This window comes from Sciurus carolinensis, chromosome 3 (genome assembly GCF_902686445.1).
Source record: "Sciurus carolinensis chromosome 3, mSciCar1.2, whole genome shotgun sequence".
In the NCBI taxonomy this organism is placed as follows: domain Eukaryota; kingdom Metazoa; phylum Chordata; class Mammalia; order Rodentia; family Sciuridae; genus Sciurus; species Sciurus carolinensis.
The window spans coordinates 64,678,509-64,703,603 of record NC_062215.1 but is presented as its reverse complement, the minus strand read 5'-3'; the positions used below and the strand labels follow the sequence as shown (position 1 = coordinate 64,703,603).

General features: G+C 44.0%; 2 protein-coding genes across 2 annotated transcripts; both read right to left on the bottom strand.

The window, feature by feature from the left end:
* Nucleotides 1-627: 627 nt before the first annotated feature.
* Nucleotides 628-18,511, bottom strand: Pigs (phosphatidylinositol glycan anchor biosynthesis class S). The gene is made up of 12 exons (XM_047547633.1): nt 18,448-18,511; nt 18,032-18,171; nt 17,835-17,946; nt 10,575-10,664; nt 10,188-10,279; nt 7,433-7,640; nt 7,069-7,211; nt 5,629-5,743; nt 4,123-4,268; nt 3,471-3,571; nt 2,259-2,469; nt 628-1,978 (listed from the first exon to the last, which is right to left on the bottom strand). Exons 1-12 carry the CDS (start codon nt 18,485-18,487, stop codon nt 1,703-1,705), a joined length of 1,674 nt encoding a protein of 557 aa, XP_047403589.1. The 5' UTR covers nt 18,488-18,511; the 3' UTR covers nt 628-1,702.
* A 1,652-nt stretch (nt 18,512-20,163) lies between these two features.
* On the bottom strand, nt 20,164-24,494 carry Aldoc (aldolase, fructose-bisphosphate C). Its single transcript, XM_047545310.1, has 9 exons — nt 24,337-24,494; nt 23,050-23,173; nt 22,751-22,962; nt 22,587-22,641; nt 22,334-22,494; nt 22,131-22,214; nt 21,702-21,876; nt 21,370-21,569; nt 20,164-21,240 (listed from the first exon to the last, which is right to left on the bottom strand). Exons 2-9 carry the CDS (start codon nt 23,159-23,161, stop codon nt 21,145-21,147), a joined length of 1,095 nt encoding a protein of 364 aa, XP_047401266.1. The 5' UTR covers nt 23,162-23,173; nt 24,337-24,494; the 3' UTR covers nt 20,164-21,144.
* Between the last annotated feature and the right edge of the window lie 601 nt (nt 24,495-25,095).

The following is a 25,095-nucleotide window of genomic DNA, read 5'->3' as shown; positions in this document are numbered from 1 at the left end:
GCAGAGAGCTTATACACTTTTCCTTGGTGGTTGGATACTTTTCCGGTAACATAAGAGGTCCTGCCTAACTCCTCTTACTCGCTGGATTTGAGTCTCAGGGGTTTTGTGTGGAATCCTCTTGCCCTGATGTCTTCTCTTCCTTTTAGTCTCTGCTCAAGCCTCAACTGTTCAAAGGCCCTTCATTACACCCACCCGGTCTAAAATACTTATCTCCAGTCTCTGATTAACTTTTTGCCCTAATGCATTACGTGAAATTATTTTTGTTTGCTCACTGACTCTTCCCCATGAAAGATCAACTGTGAAAAATCCTATCGACTTTGTTCTCTGTTCTCTGTAATACCCCAGCACTAGCACAGTGCTTCTTTGCAGCTAGTACTCAATACATTCTTTCTTTGACTTATTCAAGAATGAGTTAATATCCCAGAGCCTTCATTGGTACCAGCATTCTCTCCTAGAAACCCTGCTATATAGCAAAAGCAGATGCTAACAGCCTTCGGAATCCAGGACATGCAGAGGGGCCATAATCCAGGTGCCCAGCCACCCCAAAGCTATTCAGGACAGAGGAACAAGGTAGAACTGTGAGCTCAGAAAACAGTTATTTACACATGAATGAAAGTCATGCTCATACTTCATATCATTTCAGTTCATATTCAACCAATGTTTATTAAGAACCTGATATGCCAGGTGCAGTGGCAAACACCTGTAATCCCAGTGACTCAGGAGGCTGAGACAGGAGGATTGCAAGTTCGAGGCCTGCCTCAGAAACTTAGTGAGGCCCTAAACAACTTAGCAAGACCCTGTCTCGAAATAAAAATTAATAAAGGTTAGGGATGTAGCTCAGTTGCAAAATGCCCCTGGGTTAAATTCCATTACAAAAAGAAAAAAAGCCTGATATAATTTTTTTAAAGCCTAATATATGCTAGACAGTTTCACATGTTTATAACATTTACCCATACAACCACCTTTTGAGGGAGGTATCATCAATGCCGTTGAACAAATGAAAAACTGAGGCTCAGAGAGACTAAGTAGCTTATCCAAAGCTCCCTAGCTAGTTTAGTGCAGAAGCAAGGATTTAAATTCAAGCCTTTGGAATCTAAGTCTAGAAATTTCCCCAGTATATCACACTGCCTCTCTGAGAGGGTGAAGGCAAACTCTGCCATACACATACCACCAGGTCCTAAGCTGCTGCCTCCTAGACTTAGGCTGTACCCAACAAGTGAAGTCCACCAGCAGGAAGGGGAGGAAGGAAGAAGGTCCCAGAGGTGATCTCCCTGATGGGTTAGGGAGAAATGTAGAGGAGAGGAGGCTACAATCCAACCCAGGGCTTCCCCCTAGTGCTCCCTTTCAGTGCAAGAATGTGCCAGGTTAATAGGCCAGAAGCACAAGGTGCCCCATCCCCAGAGGGAGATACTCAGGGGCTGTCAAGTTCAAGCCAGAGAAGGGGGCCCAGACGATGTGCCTCTTGAGGATCTAGGGCAAGTCCACCTAGAGGTAACTGGGAGTGACAACCTGAACCAGAGGAATGGGAAGGGAAGAAAAGATGAAAACAACTTGTAGTGTCGTACTTAAGCAGTTGGATAGCCAATGGAGGAGATTGGAGATATGTAAGTTGTCCTGAATAGGCCCCAGTTATGTGCCTCTCAATCTAATAACCTCCCACCTTGGCCATAAAAGAAATCTTTCTACTGAGATACTGCCCTACTCAGTCTATCTTCTCAGGCTTTTTCCAGGACTTGCGGGCTTCCAAGAAGATCTTAACAAGTGACAGGAGGATGGGCACAGCCATAGGGAGGAAGAGTGGGATGTAGATGGCAAATTTCTGGTCATCAGGGAAATAGAGGAGGTGGAGGAGCGAAGGGTCAAAAAAGGCACGCTCAGAGGATGTCACAGCTTCCTGGCTGGCAATGAAGGCAGATGACAGGTGCCCAGAGGCCAACTCCTCTGCCGCCTTGTGGACTGCAGATACAGCCTTGTACACCTAGGAAGGGGAGAAGATGGGGGTTACCAATAAGTCCTGGCTCGGCGTAGAGGATACTTTCCATCTACCAAGAAGGTTGTCTGGAGTTCACCCAGGATATACGGAAGCCAGCCTAAAAAGGCTATGATTTATTTTCTGAGAATCAACTTGAAATCTTCCTTCATTCTCATCTAGACTCCTGGCATGTCCACCTAGAGGAAACTGGGGCATTTAAGAATGGCAGGCCCACACACACCCTAGCCCAATTCTAGACCACAGAATCCATCCCTTCCCCACTCACCTCAGATGCCACATCATCCTTGATGACAATATTGCTGATCTTGCCAAGAAGCTGGGCCAGGGAGGTGAGAGTGGTGGTGGCTGTGGCCAAATTCTCCACTGACCGAGCCCAGAGCAGACGGTCGAGTTCCCAGGTCATTAGTCCTTCACTCTTAGGTCCTGAAAGTAGGCATTTTGGAGGCACCTGGGGTTGAGAAATCCCAAAAAGCAGTCTGCAGGGAAAACAAAGGAAGAGGTCCCAAGAAGGTGGGAGACTATGACTAAGAATCCTAGAATATCTGCCCTAGGCTAGTGATTTTCAATTATACTAAGAAGCTTATGGGATATGGAGGATGAGCAGCAATACCCCTATGGTTCTTGGTAAGCATGAAGCAATCCAGTGCTCCAAACCTGGCTTCAACCAGAGTGTTTCCATTTTCACTGGTTTCTATAATGAACTTCCAAGATCTTGTTTGAAAAAGGTTCCATAGGTTATTTCTGATAACACCAACTTGGCTTGAAATTCCCTCCTTACCCTCTCTATGAACAAACAGGGCCAGTGGGACTAAGTTAAGGTATGATCCAGAACCAACTTTTTTTTGGTACTAGGGATTGAACCCAGCGGTGCTTTACCCCTGAGCTACACTCTGAGCCCTTCTTATTTTATTTTTGAAAGAAGGTCTTGATAAGTTTCTCAGATGCCTGTAATCCCAGAGTTGGGAGGCTGAGACAGGAGGATTACAAGTTCAAAGACAGCCTCAGCTACTAAGCAAGGCACTTAGAACTCAGGGAGACCCTATCTCTAAATAAAATATTTAAAAAGGATTGGGGATGTGGCTCAATGGTTAAACACCCCTGGGTTCAATCCTTGATTAAAAAAAACTAAAAAACAAACTTCTGATCCTCCTGCCTCAGCCTCCCGAATAGCAGAGATTACAAGCATTCAACATTATGTCCAATTAGTTATTTTTTTCTTAAGCATCCCTAGTCAAATCCTAGGTACCTGACTTCCATGAGTCTGTTTTCCTGAAAACAGGTTTTATCAGTCACTAGTCCTTCTTAGAAGGATGAAGAGGTCCTTGGAAACCTTTCTTGGTTTCCCTGGAGCTCTAGGCACAGCCAAAGTGTCCCCAGCAGGAAAGAGTTCGTTTTACTCTGTATCCCTTTCTATAGCCAAAAACACTAAGGCACCTCTTGGTGGCCAGGCCCCAAAGTGGATCACCCAGGACCTCACCGCAACTGAGACAGGAACACCTCCATCACTCGCACCATGTCCACCTCAACTCTTACTGGCAGCTCCGAGGAATTATAGGCTTTGGGGTCAACATTATACACCTGAAAGAGGGAGAATAAGGTTTCCACCACACACCAAACTGTGCACAGCTCTGTCCTTAGCACTCTGCAGGCCATAAGAGAAAAAAGAAGACATAGTCTCTGCTCTCTGGAAGCTATAAACTCAGTACCTACTCTAAGGAATTTTAAGTAACTTATCTCAACTACCCCCTCAAAAGTCCTGTAAAATAAAAACTTTATACCATTTTACAGTTCCAATCCATGAGAAGCTCCCAGTCTAATGGAGAGACTAGGTTCCTAACTTTGTGAGACTCCTCCAGAGAGAGCCAGGACCTAAGATGAGCACAGAGCATGCTCCTAAATGCAAGCTGGTAAGTGCAAAAAGGTCACAGTACAGAAAACACTGACAGAAATGAGAAACAGCAGGGCTAAAGGAGGACATGAGCACACAGCACTCTAATGTCCTTGGTGCCTGCCTCTCCCCAATAGGGTGGGCCATAAAGGATCCCAGAAGAAAGCCAAAGGAACACTTTCACAGAACATCAGTCTGTTCCTGAAGCTCGGCTTTTGGGTCTGCATAGTGCAACTATTACCATGATGCCACCCCAACGGGGACTGTGAAAAGCATTGGTGGCCACTGGAGCCCCATTCTTGTCCTGAATGTACAGGGGGGAGTGGGCAAGCTCAGGCACATAGAGTAGAAAGTTGAGCACAGGATACAGGGAGGTAGCACTCGATCCTGTGGAACAAAGAAAAGGGGAGTTAGGATACCAAAACACATTCAACCTAGAGTTTTAGTTCTAGGTTAGCATCTAACTTGATTGTCACTCACTCTGGGACTCAGTTTCCTTGACTGGTAATCACTAGGATATTCTCCAGCCCTGGGTTTGAGTAAAAGACCTCTGAACTCCTGAGATAGAGCATAGTTCTTAGCCCCACAACGCCCCTGAATCCCCTTGAGGAGGCCCCCCTTAATCGTCCACACAGCTCTCTTGGTCACTGTCACAATGTACTTTGTTACGGTAAATAGTTTTATGCACAGGTGTAAATGTGACCTAGTGTCAGCTCCCTGATATCCTTCAATGACTAGCCATCCATACCAGGTTGAAGTTTAAATTCCTTGATATGGTCCTTTTACAATCTGACACCTGTATGCCTTGCCAGCCTCATCTTCAGTCACTCATTCACATTTCAGTCACACTGAACTAAACTGAGTTCTCTGAATGTCCATGCTCTCTTACTTTTCTACATCTAAGCTCAGAGTTCTCTTTTGCCTGAACTGCCTTGCCATTTCTGTACTCAGCACTACCACAAAGCAATCCCTCAGCCAGAGTTTGCTAAATGAATAAAATAATAAATGGAGGAGCAATTTGTTCAGGTCTCACAGGCTGTAGTCTATACTGGCCTACCAGTGGTGCCTGAACTTCATAATTAATGATTTACTCACTTTGGTCTGCTTGTATTGTAGCTCTTAGCCACACCACTCTTCCTAGGCATCACCCCAAAAATGAAAAACATAATGCTAACTTCAAGGATCTTCCACCTCAATCAGAACTGTCTATTCAAATTCTGCCTCCATGGACTTCTGCCTTTCCTAGATGTGTAACTGTATCTTACTCTATATGACTTTCAAGGAGGGCACCCAGTGTATCCATTTGTTTAAAGTGCTGGGAATCATGATTAATAAGTGATTTGCGGTTAAGACAGGTGTAAAGATAGAGATGTCAGCCAGGCACAGTGGCACACACCTGTAATCCCAGTGGCTCAGGAGGCTGAGGCAGGAGGATCCCAAGTTCAAAGCCAGCCTCAGCAACTTAGCAAGGCCCTAAGCAACTTACTGAAACCATGTCCCAAAATAAAAAACAAAATAAAAAGGGCTGTGAGCCCCTGAGTTAAATCCCCAGTACAAAACAAAACAAAACAAAACAAAACACTGATGGAGATGTCAACATAGCATCATGGAAAAAGGAGACATCTCTCCAGTCCCCTCAGACCAATTCACCCTGGAAACCATCACTATATACAACCTGCCTCCAACCACACAGGCTATGCCTTTGGGGTCCCTTTCTGGGCTGGCAGGAATATCCTCAGGAGCTCACCCAGACGGGACTCCACTGGGTTGATGACATGGGGGAGGCTATTCATGGCCAAGTAGTAGCTAGATGAGACTGGGTCAAAACGGGGATTTACCCCCAACATCGCATAGTAAAGGATCTGTGGAGCAAAGAAAGAAGAGGTTATTTTTAAAAATTGATTTATGACCTGCTTTGTCCCAAAAAAGATTTGAGGTGTTCTAAAGAGATACAATTAGGACAAGGCAAAACACAGGAATCAGCCAGGTACAATGGTACATGCCTGTAATCCCAGAGACTTGGGAGGCTGAGGCAGGAGGTTTGCCAAGTTCAAAGCCAGTCTCAGCAACTTAGCAAGACCCTGTCTCAAAATAAAAAATAAAAAGGGCTGGGGATGTAGCTCAGTAGTAAAGTGTCCCTGGGTTCAATCCCAATACTAAAAAAAAAAAAAAAAAAAGGAAAGAGAGAGAGAGAGAAACACAAATCAGGATTAAGAGAAAATAGGTGCAGTAAACAAATAACAAAGCCTAAGATAAAGGTTTTGTTTTGTTTCGTTTTGTTTTGTTTTGGGAGGTTTGTGGTACTGGAGATTTAATCCAGGGATGCTTTACCACTCAGTCACATCCCCAGGCCCCCCACTTTTTTTCAGGGGGGTGGTATACTGAGATTGAATTCAGGGGTACTCAATCATTGAGACACACCCCCAGTCCTATTCAATATTTTATTTAGAGACATGGTCTCACTGAGTTGCTTAGTGCCTTGCTGTTGGTGAGGCTGGCTTTGAACTCTTGATCCTCCTGCCTCAGCCTCAAAAGTCACTGGGATCACAGGTGTGTGCCACCATGCCTAGTGCCAAGGATAAAATTAATACACTGAATATGGGCTTGAAAACCACATTTTATAAGATTTTCTAGCAGTGTGAACAAAGAAATAAAGAACAACATAATTCAGTGTCTATAAGATCAAATCAAGTCAGTTATTCAGAAGCAATCACTCCCACTACCAAAACCTGATAAATTTTCTCATCTTTTCCCTACAAGGACATGGTGTTATACAGAAAGCTACATTCTTCCCATCTTTATTGTTACTAGGTTTCCATATTTCAGGAAGCTTTTTATTTTTTTGATAAATTCCTTAAAGATAGCTGACGGCGTTAACATTTAGACACACCCCAGAATAGAGTTCTAAAAGGAGTCATAAAGAAGGTGGTTGGTTAACACTGATGGAAGCCTAAGCAGGACACCAAGGAGGGAAAATAAAGACACCAGAACCTTCCCTAAAGGGACAGGCAGACACACACACACACACTGACACCTCAGTTCCTGCCCTTAGGACACTGGCATGCATACATATACACAGGAAATTGCCAAAGAATCAGCACGCTTGAAGAGATGCAAGTACAGATGCATTTTGTAAACACTAAATATGTACGGACTTTGAAAAAACTCAATTCACTCCCAATCTCACCTGAGAATCCACAGAGAAGTTGCCAGCAGCACTAAGGACATTTAGGAAGGGCTGCACATAGCGCCGAACAGCCCCTTCGATGTCCCAGTGGACGTCATGGGACTTGGGGTCTGGGTTGAGCAAGCTGAAGGTGATCTCATAGCCTACAAAAACAGGAGTCAGAAAATCTGAGTCTCCTGGGGATAAAGAAGAAGGGACAGCCTATACCCCTGAGTATGCTGAACTTTCTCCTTGAATGGGGCTAGTTTTCATCATGGAAAAAGTTGAGTGAGAGAGAGAAAATAATGAGTTTGCATGCAGATTTCCCTCCTCCTCCATATAATTCATTTCCTTTCCCTTCCTATGGCAAAGCCTGGTTCCCTACCCAAACTGGACTTGAGAGGACGTCTCTTATCAGAGCTCCACTTGTCCTCCGGGAGGTGGTCAGCAAGAGCAGCAGCAAGTACATCCTCAGTCAAGGACATGGCCTGGGCTACCTGGATTATGCGGTGGCCAATGATGTTAAAAGCTTCCCGGTGCATTATCCCCCGCACAACTGCTGTCCTCCCAGGCCCGATATAACTCATCATGTCCTGTGAGGGGTAAAAAGGGGACAGAATGCCGATAGATCAGTGAAAAAAGCAGAAAGGTACTCTGGCTCCTGTCTTAAGAGAACCTGGCCTTTTGCTACTCCTCTCTGGAGTCATGGTGAGTTATTAACTCAGTTTTTCTGACTTGTAGGCATAATTATGTGTTCTCATATATTTTCCTTTCTTTGATTTTCCCAGAAGTCACAAGTCCAGGCAGCATCCAAATGCTTAGTTGCAAAAAAATAAAGAAAATAAAGAGAAAAAAATTTTTTTTTTTTTTTTTTAATTTTTAGGGGCTGATAAAATGGTGAACTGGAAACTAAGACTGAACAAGAAAAGAAGAAATAAATAACTGGAAAATTTGATTTATACAAATAGCATGTGGCAAAGAGGCAAATGCAAGAATGTTCAGGACAGCATTTTATCTAACAGTGAAAAACTGGAAATATTTCAAATGTATATCAGCAATAGAATTAATAAAGCATGTTTACTTTTATAAATGAAACAGATTCAAATGTATGAATTATCACAGATGAATCTCTCAAACATAAGTTTTGAACAAAATTAAAGTTGCAGCCAGGCGTGGTGGCACATACCTGTAATCCAAGTGGCTCGGGAGGCTGAGGCAGGAGGATCCCAAGTTCTAAGCCAGCCTCAGCAACTTAGCAAGGCCCTAAGAACTTAATGAGACCCTGTCTCTAAATAAAAAATAAAAAGGGCTAGGGATGTGGCTTAGCAGTTAAGCACCCCTGGGTTCAATCCCCAGTACCAAAAAAATTAAAAGTTGCAAAAGAACATGTATTATACCATTTGTATAAATTCAAAAATAGGAAAATTAAATATATTGTTTATAGACATGTGACTGAACTCTAAAGAAAAGCAATAAGTACGCACAAATATGATCACCTGGGGTAAGGGAATGGAATATAACCATGGAGATCACTGGCTCCAACTATCCTGAAGTTCATAAACTGGGAGTGACTTTATACATGTTCATAAAATTTTTCTCTCATCTTAAATATTTCATTATAAATTCAAAAAGAAAATGAGAGATGGCATAGTTCCCTGCAGCTTTCTGCTTCTAATGTGAAAAGGTCAATCAATCATTTGTATTACCATCACAACCTATTCAAAGCAGATGCTTCCTTTTGGTTGGTTTTTGGTTTTTGTTGTTTTGTTAGGTACTAGGGATTCAACCCAGGCGTTGCACATGCTATGGAAACTTTACCACTAAGCTACACCCCCCGCCCTCCAGTCAATTTTTTAAAAAATTATTTTTAATTCCACTGATTTCTGTCCATTTTATGTTTTTATTTTTTTTTTCAACATATTTGATTACTGAGGATTGAACCCAGGGGCTCTTTACCACCAAGTCACATCGTCCCCGTTCTATTTATTTTTTATTTTGATATGTTGCTGAGTTTCCCTAAGTTGCTGAGGCTGGCTTCGAACTTATGATCCTCTTGCCTTAGCCTCCTGAATCCCTGGGATTACAGGCACATGCCACCACACTAGCTCAATTTCTATCCATTTTATATGGTTACTTAAACCTTAAGCACTTAAACCTTAAGCACTTAAACCACATATAATTCTTGGATTTAGAAAGACTTATAGTCAATGAATAAGTCTTCATCGGTATTTTTTTTTTCTTTTTTTTTTTTGACAGTGCTTGGAATTACACCCAGGGCCTCATGCATGCTAGACAAGCACTCTACTACTAAGCTACATTCCCAGCACCCTTAGCTACTTTTATTTTTCACTTTGAGACAGAGTCTCTAAGTTGTCCAGGATGACCTTGAACCTATGATCCTCCTGCCTCAGCTCCTGCGTAGCCAGGATTGTAGGTATGACCCACCACACCTTTTTTTTTTTTTTTTTTTGTACCAGGGATTGAACCCAGGGGTGCTTAACCACTGACCTACATTCCCAATCATTTTTTTTTTTTATTTTTTAAGTTATTTACTGATGAACCTTTATTTATATGTGGTGCTGAGAATGGAACCCAGTGCCTCATACATGCTAGGCAAGTGCTCTACCACTGAGCTACAACCCCAGCCCCAATTTTTAATTTTTATTTTGAGACAGGGTCTTGCTGAGTTGTTTAGGGCCTTGCTAAAGTTGCTGAGACTAGCTTTAAATTTACCATCCTCCTACCTCAGCCTCCTGAGCTGCTGGAAATACAGACATGGATTACAAGCCTGGCTCTATTGGCATTCTTCTTTTAAAAGATGAGAACAGTTCTGTGTAGTAAATTGGAGATAAGACAACATTACGACAAGGACGTAAACAAGCCTGGCCTGGTGGCACACATCTGTCATCCCAGCAACTCAAGAGGCTGAGGCAGGAGGATCCAAGTTTGGGCCAATAACTTAAGAGAGAGACCCTATCAATCAATCAATCAATCAATGGGTCTGGGAGTGTAGCTCAGTGGTAGAGTGCCCCTGGGTTCATTCCCTAGTATAGCAACAAACAAACAAACAAAAGGAGGTGACCTAGGAAAGAATGAACCAAATGGAAAAGGTCAGGCCTCAGTTGCTCTGCCAACTGTACCTGGGGAAGAAGTGAGGAGTGTTCAGAGATCACATACACAATCAGGGAGCCCTCTGCTTGCTCATTTTGCTCAGCTAACATGGCTTCTGCCTCTGGGGACAAAAGCAAGTGTTACATCACAAGCAAGGCCATTCCATCCTCCCCCAGCCCCAACAGAGGGCCTAGGCTGCCCCTCCATTCTCACTCGGCTGATACAGTAACAGGTATAATAGGTAAGCCAGTTGAGGACTCTGGTCCTCACTGGGCCAAGCTAAAACTCAAGGTACTTCATTCCCTGCTTTCCCAAAGTGACTTTGAAAGTAAGACAAATCATTGAAATTATATACTTAGAGATCAGAAGGAAATGAGGGCTTCTGGTCAAAATGGTATAATTGCCCCTTCCCCTACCTTGCACACTGCCCAATGACAGGGCCTCCTCCTCATGGTCCAAAGCCCTTCGATAGGCCTTCTGGAAACGACATTTGATTTTCATTTTGTCTAGAGGGAAAGGAAAGAGCATGGTGAGAAGGACAAGCATTAGACCTTGCCTACCTTCCCAGACCTAATACTATCCAACATCTGAGGACAGCAAGATAGTTGTTTGCAAAGAAACACCCAACATCAAGCAGTTACAGCCAACTCTAGTTATTTCTGCATGGATGAAAGCAAACACATGACACCTGCTTCTTCCTTCTGCTCTAGCTCTTGCTTCTGCCTGTGTACACACAGGTCTTTCAGTCTGAAATACTGTCCCCACTGGGTGTCATTTAAATATTCATTAACATCAACAGGTGAAAGAAGAAAAACTGGTGATTGCCCAGGAGAAAGGAAGGCGCTCCAGTTTGGGGTCAGGCCCTTCTCCTGCCTCCCTCAGCCTTTGCCATGGCGAGTGGTAGCAGCGTGCCGGGGACCATGGCAGCCACGAATTTGAATGTGGTGAGGGAGACCCTGGACACTCTTTTGAGATTTCAAGAATTTTGAATACTGGCTTAGATGGAAACATTGTCTATTTGTGTATGGCTTTGTGAACAAGGAATTAACCCAGAAGCTTTATCATCCATTATTAAGGAACTCTGCAAGGCTACTGAAGCACTAAACAAACTGACTGGAGAGATCCTGATGAGATATGTCAAATTCTCCAAGAGGATTTGAAGATTGCATTGTAGTCAAGAATGTACAGTGAAATTACTGCATACTCAGTGTAGAAAAAATTTTCCTTTTAAAAAGAATTATAAAACCATAGCTGAAAGCACCCAGAAACCACTCTGAATGTCGGAACTCACACAAGAGATTTTATTAAGTGACCAGGCAGTGTCTGCTAGCAGGGTGAGACAGAGAGAGAAAATGAGAGAGAGAGAAAGAGAAAGGGGGGGGGGGTAGAAAATGGTGGTGGAGATATTCTTAAGTAGTAGAATTTTGGGGGCTAACAACAATGGACCAATGACTAACTAGGAAGTTCCCAGGCTAACAATCTGGGTTGTAAAATGGTGTGGGTGGGCAGGGCAGAATACTGGCTGCGGCAAAACTGCAGATCTGATACCAATAATGGCTTTATAAAACAGTGGAAAGTGGCTTACAAAGTACTATCAAATGTGTTTGCATCGCATCTTATTCACTTCTTTTTTTTAATGGCCCTAATGTTTTGGCATTGCTGTTTCTATTTATGTATTCATTATTAATAGCTCTGATAGCTTTAATTTTCTAAGCAGTCTATCAGATGTGCACATCTGCTGTGCCTGGTTGAAGTATAGTGGGAACCCATCAGTATTGATGTGTTATAGTTTTGACTTGTTGACATTTCTATTATAAACTTTAATTTTGAATTGTTTATGCATAATAACTCCTTCGTGTTGTATCACACTGAAAGTTGACAGGATTTTAGCCACCATATGTGAATCTGTATTTAAATTTCCTGTGTATACCAGAATCTTGTTTTTTAAAATAAGAGGATACAAAACATTTCTGCTCTTTAACAATGTCTAGTTTTTTAAACAATTTCTGGGCAGTTAATAGTATGAACTAGATAATTTTGTATTGACTGAAAAATAAAATTTCTAGAAACTTAGATTTTTAAAGTAATAACAGTACTTAGCTTAGTTTCTGTTTGTAGTTTGAGTCATTTACATCTAATAAGAATATTAATTTAGAATGTTTTTCTAAGTGTTATATTCTATAAATAAAGGCCTAAAAATAATGTATAAAGTGAACATAGCCAACATGCAAAACTCCTTTTTACTTTTATTACATAAAAGTAATTGGAATTCTTACCTAATAAACATGATGTATGGTGCGATTCAATGAACATGTAATATTTTCTGAATAAGGATTTCTAGTAATTAAACAAAAACTAATGAAATGTATCAGGAATTATAAGTATGCCTATCTAAAATCATTTGTGTCATTTTTCCTTTTAAAGTTTTAACTCATCAAAATGATGATTCAAAAATAAATTTTAGGGGCTGGGAAGATAGCTCAGTCGGTAGAGTGCTTGCCTTGTAAGCACAAAGCCCTGGGTTCAATCCCCAGCACCCAAAAAAATAAATAAATAAATTTTAGAAAACTTAGGATATTACTGGTTCTGTTCCTATAACAGAATCTCAGTGGAATTTTTTTGCAAGGCTAATATGAATTTAATCTCATTGTTGATTAAATTTTAGATTTTGTTAGATACCTTTTAAATGGATGGTATCATTCTTCATTAATGTTATTTGTTGTTCACGCAAGTTGAAGTGGTTTTAATAAGATTTAGTGATATTTAGATAGCCATTTTCTCTACCTTTTTTTTTTTTTTTTTTTTTTTGCGGTGCTGGGGATTGAACCCAGGGTCTTGTGCTTGCAACTGAGCAATATCCTCAGTCCTTTTTTTAAATCTTGACTCGACCATTATGACTTTTAATTCATGGCATCTTTACCAGTAAACTGAAAAGGTCTATTAGAACAAGTTGGGAGACAATAAAAATCTGTGATAAGCATTTGAATGATAGTAATCACTGAAAATACTACATACTATTTATAAATCAAAGAGAATATTTATTCTCAAACTCCAAAACGTGTATGTACTTCTAGGCCGTAAGAATTGATAGTTTTATTTGTGATTTTATAGATTATTTACATATGAAGCAAAATAGGAAAATATACTGAGAAAGGATTGTGTTTACAGAGGCCTTGTTAATGTGTCATATTTCTTACATGTTTTTTGGTGATACTGGGGATTGAACCCCAGTGGGTTCCACTAAATCACATCCCCAGCTCTTTTTATTTATTTATTTATATATTTGAGACTAGGTCTGGTGATGTTGCCCAGGCTGACCTTAAACTTGTGATCCTCTTGCCTCAGCCTCCTGGATAGTTGGGATTAGGTGTGTGTCACTGCTCCTGGCTTTAAATGTATATTTTTAATGCATACTTAAGTAATATTTAAGAAATAAAACAAAAATGATACAATTCCAATGCTGTACATGTTGACATTAACAAAAATAAAACTATTTTGGTGGTATTGGCATGTTAAAAAAAAAAAAAGAAAGAAAGAAAGAAAGAAGAAAAACCACATGATCATTCCAACCCTGGTCCCCATATAATTAAATTCAATAAATGGTCTTGATAAAAATCAAAACATGTGCTTAATGACAAAACACTAATGCAATTCTATTACAGTCTGTAATAAAACAAGGATGGCTGCTATATTAATTCTTCTTATATTGTTATTCAGCTCTGTTCTTTCAGAAGTTGCTGCCCAATGTATTCAGTGAAGAAAGACAAAACTTACAAATATTTAAAAGGAAAAGACAGGCATGGTGGCAAGACTGTAATCCCAGCAACCAGGGAAGCTGAGGCAGGAAGACTATAAGTTTGAGACTAGCTGGACAAACTTAGCCAGACTCTATAACAAAATTAAATTAAAAAAATAAAAGTAAAAGAAAATAAAAATAAAGGGCTGGAGCTCAGTGGTAGAATACTTGCCTGCATGTGTGAGGCACTGGGTTCAATCCTCAGCACCACATAAAAACAAAGAAATAAAGATATTGTATCCATCTACAACTAAAAATATATTTTTAAAAATTTGTTTTAAAGGGTTGGGGATGTAGCTCAGTGGCAGAACATGTGTCTGGTATGCATTAGGCCCTGGGTTCATTCCCCAGTACAGGGGGATCATGGTGCATACCTGTAATCCCAGCAATGAGCAAGGCTGAGGCAAGAGGACTGTAAGTTCAAGGCCAGCCTCAGCAACTTAGTGAGACCCTGTCTCAAAATAAAAAAGAAAAGAATTGGGAATCTGGCTCAGTGGTTAAGTACCGTTGGGTTCAATTCTTGGTATCAAAACAAAAAAAAAAGTAAATAAAGAACTAATAACAGTCAGGAAGATGAGTAGACACAAGAATATACAAGAATCAATAGCTGTGTAAATACCAGCAATATCCAATTAGAAAATAATTCTTTTAATAAAAATCCAATTGCAATAACAATGAAAGTATTAAAATACCCAGGAAATACCTAGATGGAAAGATAAAATGTTGTAAGAATATCAGTTCTCCTCAAATTAATATGTACATATAAAGTAATCCCAAAGAGATTTCTTTGCCTCCTGAAACTTGACAAATTGAACCTAAAATTTATTGGGAAAGTTCCTCTTTATACAAGAATTCTAGGTAAAACGTAGAAGAAATGCTAGAACTTAAAAAACAACCAAACAAAAAAACGCACCATTTGACACCTGCTAATGAAATCAATTTCAGCAACAAATACACGCTGAAATCATCAGGTTGATGGGGAACTTTAAAATACAGAGATTAGGTTGACAATACCTGAACTCACTAAAATACTTTTACATCACCCAAAATGGATAACCAGCCATTACATGCTTTATGACATAAAACAACAGGAAGTACATCATACCACCTATAAAGTATCCTTGCCTAAAAAATTGAATCTGGCTTTAATTAAATCTCTAGATCTAACTACTAGATTATATGAAATATGGATACTAGAAGAATAAGTTACATAAAATTGTGGAAGTGATTTGCCAAATCCTGGATATGAGAGCTATTAAACAAATACCTAGTTTCTCCAACAAATCAATGGTATGAAAAGAAGTGTATGGGGTGGGGTAGAAGGAAGCCAATACATAGTAAAGGGTACAAAGAGACATAACCAAATGTAATGTGTTGGGGCTAGGGATGTGGCTCAGTGGTAGAGTGCTTGCCTAGCATGCATGAGCCTCTGGGTTGGATCCCCACCACCACCAAAAAAAGAAAAACTAAAGACCAAATACAATGTGCTGATCCTGGTTAGAATAAACCAGCTGTGAAAGGATATCTTTCAGATAACTGGGGGAAATCTGAATGTTGACTTGAGAATCAGGTGATATTAAGAAATTATTGCTAATCTGGTTAAATAATGATTTCCATTTTCATCTGGAATAAGAACCAAAACTCTCACCATGGCCTACCAGGCCCTGCATGATTTGGCGCCCCCTACCGCTCTCATTTTATTTCATTTCCTTTCTCCCTCATTCACATCAGTCTAGTCTCAATTTCTGAAAAAATTGAGACTACCTCAGGGACTTTACACTTGCTTTTCCCCTGCCAAGAAGCTCTTTTCTCAGGTTTGTGCACTGTTTATTCCCTCACCTCTTTACAATGAAGTCTTCCTTGTTCACTCCAACTAAAAATGAAATCACCTCCCATTCCCAAAAAAAACCTCCCTGTCATCCTGTCCTTCACCTCCCATTCCCCAAGAAAAATCTCCCTGTCATTCTGTCCTGTTTTTCTTTTTTTTCTTTTCTCTCTCTCTCTCTCTCTCTCTTCTTTATTTTTGAAGGTGCTTTTTTTTTTTCCCCAAGGACGAGGACCAAACTCTGGGCCTTGCGCATGCTAGGCAAGTGCTCTGCCACTGAGCTAAATCCCCAACCCCTTCTTCTTTTTTTAATCAGGGATTGAACCCAGAGGCACTTATCCATTAAGCAACACTGCCAGCCCTTTTTATTTTATTGAGACAGGGTCTCGCTAAATTGCTGAGGCTGGCCTCAAACTTGCAATCATTGTGCCTAGCCTCCCTAGTCACTTTGATTACAGGCATGCACCACCATGCCCATTTCCTGCTGTTTTTCTTATTACAATATTTAACATATTTTATTTATCTTTTTAAAATTTTTTTTCTTCCTGTTTTACTTTGGGTTCAGTTCCCAGTACCATACACACACAAAATATGAGTTGTTGTTGTTGTTTTTAACGTCCACACCAAGTTGAAGAACTAGGAAGTAAATGGCACACAGGCACATCACAGTCCGAACATAGCCTGAATCTCTAGTCATTCCATGTTTCAATTCATACCAGTAAGGTAAAACTGCTCATAGCGGGTTGGAGTTGTAGCTCAATGGTAGAGCACTCACCTAGCATGTGAGGCATTGGGTTCAATTCTCAGCACTGCATATAAACAAATAAAGTTCCAGTGACAACTAAAAAATTTAAAAATAATAATAATTTTAAAATCTGTTCATAATCTTTAACATATTGATTCACCCTTCCATGCTTTTACACAGGAGGCATATAATTTGTTGGTTAAAATCTTAAACAGTGGGGGCAGGGGAGAAAGCTCCGTCAATAGAGTGCTTGCCTTGCAAGCACAAGGCCCTGGGTTAGATCCCCAGCACCGCAAAAAAAAAAAAAAAAAAAAAAAAAAAACTTAAACAGTGGGATCAGTCAGGCCTGGATTAAACCCTAGTTCCACCTTTTACTAGCTGTGTGATCTTGGACAAGTTAAACTCTCTAAGTCTTTGTTTCTTCATTTATAAAACAGAGATCCTAATGTTAGAAAAGGATTAAATGAAACAACATGTGTAAAGTGCTTCATCTAGTTTCTGGCACACAATGAGAAATAATGAATATTGCTTATCCTTATTACTGGCTCATGCTATTCCCTGTCTGAAATTCTCTCTCCCTGTCTCATTTAACCTGTATTCCTATATATCCTTTAAAAATACAACCTAAAAATTATATCACTCAAAACTTTCTGTTTCTTTCCTCCCAGTTAAATGCTCCTTCTTAAGGGCAATCCCTGTTTCTTGTATACTTCTACAGTAATTTCTTTTGCCTGTGTGTTATTTGTCCCCAACCTGACTATAAAATTCTTGAAGTCATTATCAATGTCTTATTTATCCCCTAGTTCCTGTAACTAAAAAGTGCATAATACTCAGTAAAGTGTTTAATGCGGCTGGTCGCGGTGGTGCACACCTGTAATCCCAGTGGCTCCAGAGGTTGACAAGAAGATCATAAATTCAAAGCCAGCCTCAGCAACTTAGCGAGGCCCTCAGCAATTCAGCAAAACCCTCTCTAAATAAAATATGAAAAAAAAGGACTAGGGATGTGATTCAGTGGTTGAAAGTCCCTGGGTTAAAAGAAAAAAGTGTTTAATACAAAACTGAACAGGACTTGTGTATACATGCAATTTAATTTCAAACACTGCAGTCCTTTCCATTACTTTCCACTTCCTACCCTCTACTCTGAAGGGCAATGATTGCTTCTGATTAGGTAGCATAACTTATGAGTAAACTGCTGCCTTAATGACAAACATTGAATTTGACGTCAGTTTTTTTTCAAACCAAACACTGTTTATTCAGCGATATCTTTTAACAGGCTATGGGACACCCACGCTGATCCCCCAGAAACTCACATTTCAAAGGGATCTCTCTCTCGTGCACAACGGTAAAGGGTAACTTCTCCTGATCGTCCAGGGGCACTGATTCCCGTGCAAACACGACAGTGACCGGCACCGTGAGCCGGAGCTGCAGGAAGAAGCATCAGGGCCATCGACTGAGTCTCCGCCTAGCTAGTGGGCTGTCCCCGGGTTTTCCCCCACTGAAGTCTCACCTGCAGGGCATTGAGCCCACTGATCTGGGAGTAAGGCAACGGGGCCCGGTACGTCTCCGTGGTCTTCCACCAGAGCGGTAGCCCCAGCACGATGGCCACCGCGGCGAAGAAGAGGGCGGCACGCTTGCCCCGGACCACCTCTGGAGGCACCGGGGGACAGACTGAGGCGCGGGAAACGGGCTCGACTGCCCGCTCCACCGCGGACGCAGAGGAGCCCGGGCAATCGGCCCTCAAAGGCCCTCCCTCCGCCCGCTTTCGGAGATCCCAGTGCGAAGGGCCCTGGCCCTAGTCTGAAGGGACCCCGTCTGAAGTCACCTCCGACCCCCATCTGCGGGATTCTTGCATACCTCAGTCCCCACCCCTGCATTCCTCCCTCACAATCCAGGAGCCGCAGCCCCATCTGATGCCCACCGCACCTAGATCCGTAGCCGCGGCCGCGGCCGCAGAGGCCGCCATGCTCGCTTCCGGATGCTCGGGCCGCCGAGGGGGCGGAGCAGCGTAAGCCTTCTCCAATCGGAAACCTCGCAGCGAGGGGCGGGACCACGACGGTGAGCGCTGTCAATCGCAAGCTGCCCTCCGGCGCTCTCCCGGGAAAGCCCGCAAGGGGTGGGCGGAATCTTTGTGGATCCGCGCCGGGCGTTTGAAAGTTATGCCCACGCTGAAGGGGCGGTGTGGAAGTTGTGCGGTTTCGGCCCTGTTGAAGACAGTCTCCCCGCTGCCTAGTAGAGCATACTCCTAGTCCTAAGGATTATTAGAGCCAATTCTGATCGTTAAGTATCAGCTGGGCAGCGGGCGCAGTGGTGCGCACAGTGGGGAGGCTGAGGCAGGACAATCGCGAAATTGAGGCCAGTCTGGGTAATTTAGGGAGAACTTGTCTTTTTTTTCTTTTTTTTTTTTTTTTTTGCGGTGCTGGGGATCGAACCCAGGGCCCTGTGCTTGTAAGGCAAGCACTTTACCAACTGAGCTATCTCCCCAGCCCCCGAGAACTTGTCTTTTTAAAAAAAGTTTTTTAAAGGGCTGGAGATGTAGCTCAGTGGTAGAGCAGCCCTCGGTTCAAGTCTCTGTACGGTGGGCGGGGAGAGGGCGTGCCGGGCATTCATGGGAGCCCTATTCCATATCTGAAAAAAGGAAGGTATTTTCTTCCGTGAGGTCATTCATGTAAAAAGCCTGGTACAGGGAAAGCCCTCAAATGTCAATTGTCACAATTATTGTAGAGTTCCTCTTCTGGGCTCTCCCTCTCCTCAAGTTCTCAAACACCGAGGTTAGGGAGATGCAGGCTTGCACTTTTTTTTTTTTTTTTTTTTTTTTTTTTTAGCATAACTGGATGTACCACCAGTACTCTTATTTATTTTTAAACTTTAAAAAAAAATTTTTTTGACGTGGTTCTTGCTATGTTGCCCAGGCTGGTCTGGAACTACCTGGCTCAAGTGGTCTTTCTGCCACAGCCTCCCAAGTAGCTGGGACTGCAAGTGTGTCACTGCACCTGGCTTCCAGTATTTTAAAATACATTTGAATTCATTTCCAACTTGGAAAAGTCAGAATATTTTACTTAAAAATAAATCTCTAGAATTCAAGAGCACAGACTCTGGATCCTAATCACTATAGGGTTCAAATCCTGGCTTCACCACTCATTACATAAATGGTCTCTCTATGCCTATTTCTTCATAATAAAATAGTGATAAGCCGGTTGTGGTGTGTGGTGGCCCACACCTGTAATCCCAGTGACTTGGGAGGCTGAGGCAGGAGGAGGGTCTCACAATTTTAGTGAGACCCTCAGCAATTAGCAAGATCCTGTCTCAAAATAAAAGTAAAGGGGCTGGGGAGATAGCTCAGTTGGTAGAGTGCTTGCCTTGCAAGCACAAGGCCCTGGGTTTGATCCCCAGCACCCCCCCCCCCAAAAAAAAAAAAAAAAGTAAAAAGGGCTGAAGATGTAGCTCAGTGGTGAAGTACCCTTGGGTTTAATCCCCGGAACCAAAAAATAAAAAATTAAAAAATAAAAAATAGAGTATCTACTTTATATATATATAGAGTATCTACTTTATATAGAGTTGTATTGAGTTAATATATATGATGATTAGCACAAAGGACATGCTACTTGTTAGCTACTTTTGTTATAAGGTCAGGCCCCGCCAGAGGGAGCAATAGCGACCTCCCCATTAAGAAGAATATGTTCAGCTTGTCTCTCATCTTTAATATGCCCAGATAGACTCAGGTTCTCAGCTGATGTCACACCCCAGCCCAGTGGTCAAAGTTCAGCATCATGTCTCGTGGGGTCTCCCTGGCCAAGACCTTCAAACTGGCCACTTGTATACTCCCTCTTAACCCAAATGGAAGTGAGCATAGCCCTTGGCAACCTCTAGATAACCTGCTTAGCCCAGCAACCACTAGAGCCTTAGAGGTTTTCCTCATTGGGCAATGAGGATTGTGTCAGGCCTCAGCAGGGCTCAACACTGCTGAGATGGGAGAGCTACTTTTATCCCAGCTTATCCTGCTACCTCCCTGCTTTGAGCCTTGCACAAAATCTGCCTTTAGGGGTTGTTCATCTTGCCTCACTCCATCCTCTGTATATGAAGCCCAAGTGCCCTCCTGAAGCCCAGTAAAACTTAAATCTCACCCTTTTCACTTCCATAGTCAGAGGGCCCAGAGAGAATCGGTAGAGGTCAGAAATGGGAGATGGGAATTTAATGTGTAAAATACACAGACAAACTAGCATGTTTTGCTACCATTTATTTGCTATGTGGTATGTATTCAAGGCATGAGGCAGGACTAGTGTACTTCTCTCTAATCCCAGGAGAGAGGCAGCAAGAAGAACCCAAGGAGAAGCTATACCATCATGGGGAAATTGTTAGGGCTAGTGGAGGCAGGGGAGACCCAGGCATTCTGCTCTGACTTTTAGCAAGTTCTCCTGCCCTCAGACATTAGGGGCTCCCTTTTCTCCCATCCTGTGGTCCCAGGTGCAGCAATGGGAGAAGGGAAGGAGAGGAGAGAAAAAGAAGTTGACTTGATGTTGGACAAAGGCATCTCTGTTCTGCATGGCTATTTGGCCCTGACCATGACTACAGGCAAGAATACAGATGGCTGGGCCAAGGGCCATAATGTGGATTAAGCATGCCTCAGTAGGCATGATTGGCAATGTAGAGGGACTGTGCTGCCGCTCCACCATCTTCTCCACTGCCTTCATACTGGCCCTGGGCTGCAAGCCCATTCACCTGCAAAAGGGGAAAGTGGAGTAAATAGGCTGTGCCAGCCCACAGGTGTCAAACTGCTCAGGCTATAACCTCTGGATACTGGTCCCTGCCCTGCTACACACTCTACCACCACCACCTCTAGCTCCCAACCTCAGCTCGCTTGATGAACTCCTCAGTGGCAGCCCCAGCATTGTCCCTTTGCCCTCGCCAGGCATTCAGTGCAGAGGCCTGCAGGGCACGCCCATAGGAGAAGGTGAGGGCGCAAGGTCGAGGAAGTGGGCAGCGGTTGATGGCATTGAGGTTGAGTGATGCCTCCTCTTCACTTTGACCCCCAGACAGGAAAGTCACTCCTAGGGTAGAGGAGAGAAGACAAATTAATTGGTCACTCCCTATTTTTCCAGGGTAAGGGACTGTTGATGGTCACAAGTAGAACTTGAGGATGGACTTTAGGGATAGGAGCAGGATAGAGAGCCAGGGTTTACCTGGGACAGCAGGGGGCACAGTGCGACGCAAGGCAGTAACAGTTGCCATGGCAATCTCCTCTGGGGTATACTTGATGGGACAGGCATGGCCAGGGGTCACCATGTTGGGCTTGAGCAGCGTCCCCTCCAGGTACACGTGATGATCACTCAAAGCCTTGTACACAGCAGCCAGGACCTGGGGATCAAAGGAGGTTTATGAAGGGTCTCTGGATCCCCACTGCTTACTGCTCTATGCCCCCCATCTTAGAGATAGGTGGGTATGGACTATAAGGGTTCAGTATAGGCCCAGATCCACAGGTATGTTTGGGGATCAGCAGAAGAGCACTAGGAGAGAGTGTGCCTGAATCTAAGCTGGGAGAATAGGCGTAGGCACCTCTTGCTAGGCTGTCTCTGAAGTATATGTCTGTCCCCAACTTTTATATATGTTACCTTTTCTGTAACATACTGGCAACGTTTGAGGTCATGGTCTCCATCAGGCAGGATCTCAGGCTCCACAATAGGCACAATGCCATTCTGTAGGGAAGAACAGAATGGATTGGGAGGGACAGTAGGCGAGATGGGAGAAATCCCTGTAATCCTCTCCCCACCAGGAACAGGACACCCATCTGATCACCCAAACCCCCAACACACACCTGCTGGCAGATGCTGGCATAGCGGGCCAGCACATTGGCATTCTCCAGAATGGCAAGTGCTGAGGGCGTGCGCTCACTGATTTTCAGCACACAGCGCCATTTGGCAAAGTCGGCACCATCCTTCTTGTATTGGGCACAGCGTTCTGACAGACCATCCAGTCCTGCAACCATAGTGCCAGCCTCATCACCCTGCCCTCTCTTGCCTGTATTGAACACCTAATCCTGGTGGTCCTAAAGCCCACCCACCATGTACCTTGGGTGGTAGTTTCTCCATCTGTACCGGCCAGAGGCACTACACCCTTGTCAACCTGCAGAGGAAAAAGACAGAGGCCTGAGCCCAGGCAGGATTCTCTTTACCACCCCTCTTACACAAACAGATTTCTATGTCCAGCCCCCAGTCAGGACCCGGGACTGCACCTTGATTCCCACAACAATGCCCTTATCTTGGATGGTTCGGATGAAGGGGACACCATTATCATCTTTCTGGTAGAGTGTCTCATGGAAGAAGATGACACCTCCAATGCACTTCTTCACACGGTCATCAGCACTGAATAGGACCTGGCGGTAGAGCCGGCGGTTCTCCTCCGTGTTTTCCACCCCAATTTGGCTCAGCCTCTTGGCCATGCTACCTGTAGGCAAACAAAAGAGAGACAACCTAGCTCCCTGACCATGGCTTCCTGGCCATCTCTACCACCCTGACCAGATGCCCCACCTACCTACAGACTCATCTGCAGCCAGGATGCCTTTGCCTGGGGCCACAATGCGGAGGGTAATGTCAGACAATTCCTTCTTCTGCTCAGCAGAAAGGGCTGGGTACGAGTGGGGCATGGTGACAGCTCTCTGGGATGGAGACAAAATATAAAAGTTGAATCCCACCCACACTACCTCATCTGCTTTCTTTCCTAACCAAATGCCCCTCCACCCCAAACATGGAACTGGGAGCAGGCAGCAGTCCTTGGCATAGGTCCTGGGCATCAGAGTGGCACCGATCTCTCTGACAGCTAGCAGGCCTGGGGCCCCAGTTCCCACACCTCCTTTGTCCCTGATGGGCACCCTTCCCAGCCCAGAGGAGAGATGCAGGGTGGGGGTGGGGAGGTGAGCAGCCCTGAAGCTACTAGTCTTCTCATGAAACTGTTGACCAACTGAGGATACCAATCCTGAATGTATCTTTCTTGAGATAGGCATAAGCCCTGGATTTTCCAGTTTCCCTTTTTCCATCCTCAACCGGGTCTCTTAGGATTGTGCACATATTTCCAAAGCTTTAGAATGAGGCAAAAGCACCATTCGCTCCCCATCTCCCAACCTAGCAAGCTTCTAAAGGAAAAGGTTGGAAGGAAGGGTTCAGGAGTAGGAGTGGCACGCGTAACAGCCACAGGCTTTTATACCCTCTTTTTTTCCATACTACAAACCTGACTGCCTCTGCGTACTGTCTACTCCCCAACCCTGTGTCAGAGGTTGACCCCAGAGAGATTACAAAGTGTGACAGGAAAGAGGAGCAGCAGGCCAGCTAAGTCAGATGGGAATACTGGGGGAAATGAATCCCCACCAAGTCTTCACCAGTGCCCAGAAGCACTACTGTGTGGAGGGAGGCGTGCGAGGTTAGGGAGCATTTCAACTCCCCACAACTCAGACACCTGGTGGGAAGATGACCAGGGGACGAAGGTGAAAAGGAATAAGAAGAGAGCCTGAATAAGGGAGGGAGAGATGCAGGAAGAGGAGGGAGAATTGGGGAGGTGATGGTGATGGTGATGCAGGCTAACCAGTCAGGTCCGAGGACCTAGACCTAGGGGCAGAGAATGCAAGAGAGCTAGCTGGAGAGGGAAGGGGCAGAAGCAGGCTGAGATTAAAACGGCCTGGGTGAGAGGCTGATCCCAGGCGAACATCCAGAAGAGGGTTGAAAAGGTAAATCCACCGGACCCAGGGAACAGGCAAGGTTTGCAGGGGAAGAGCTCAGGAGAGGAAGTGGAGACGCCGAGCAGCTCTTGCCTCGCCAAGGGCCTTACCTGCACGCAGGGAGTTAGTAGCAGCAGCTACAGACTCGACTCGGGTTCCAGTTATGGCCCGCAGCAGAAGCGGCTCAGCACCGGCTCTAGTAAATGAGGCTGCGGATGCCGCAGAGCTACGTGACTCCCGGGAGGGCGGGACTGGCCCTTCCCCGCCCCCGTTCCGCCCCTTCCCAGGACTAGTCTGGGGCAAGGCCACGCCCTCAGGGGCGGGGCAACGAGGTGGAGTGACCCCAGTCGATACCTCTGAGGATTATTAGTGGGTGTCCGCCTCCCACTTCGTGGAGCGTGGTCACTGGGGGCCTAGAGGCAGGAAAGGGCCTTGCACTGTCTATCATGATCACTTTTGCCACATGCAGAGCAATATGCTGAATGTTCGGGATTGAGCTTGATCTGGTGAAGCAGAGTCCTTTAAACAGTCATAGCAGGTGGGGTAGGTGGAAAAGAGATACCAAAAGGGAGCCCAAATTCAAGGCAATGGAGTAATGAACTGAGGTTCTCTGTCCTCAGCCCCATATTTACCAGGGGCTGCCTCCTAGGGGGATGGGGAAAATAAGAGAATGGAGTCTTTTCTGTTTCCCCCAGGCCCAGAGCCAGGGTACAAGCAGTCCAGTGCCCAGAGTATTTGGGGAAGCAAGAGAAGGGAGAAAGGGCAGACAGCCCTGGCTCTGGATGCAGCAGAAGGACGTATGAAGTGCACACAGGCGGGAGGGCCCAGTTGCCTCTTACTTGACCTCATTCACCCTCCCAACGCAAAAA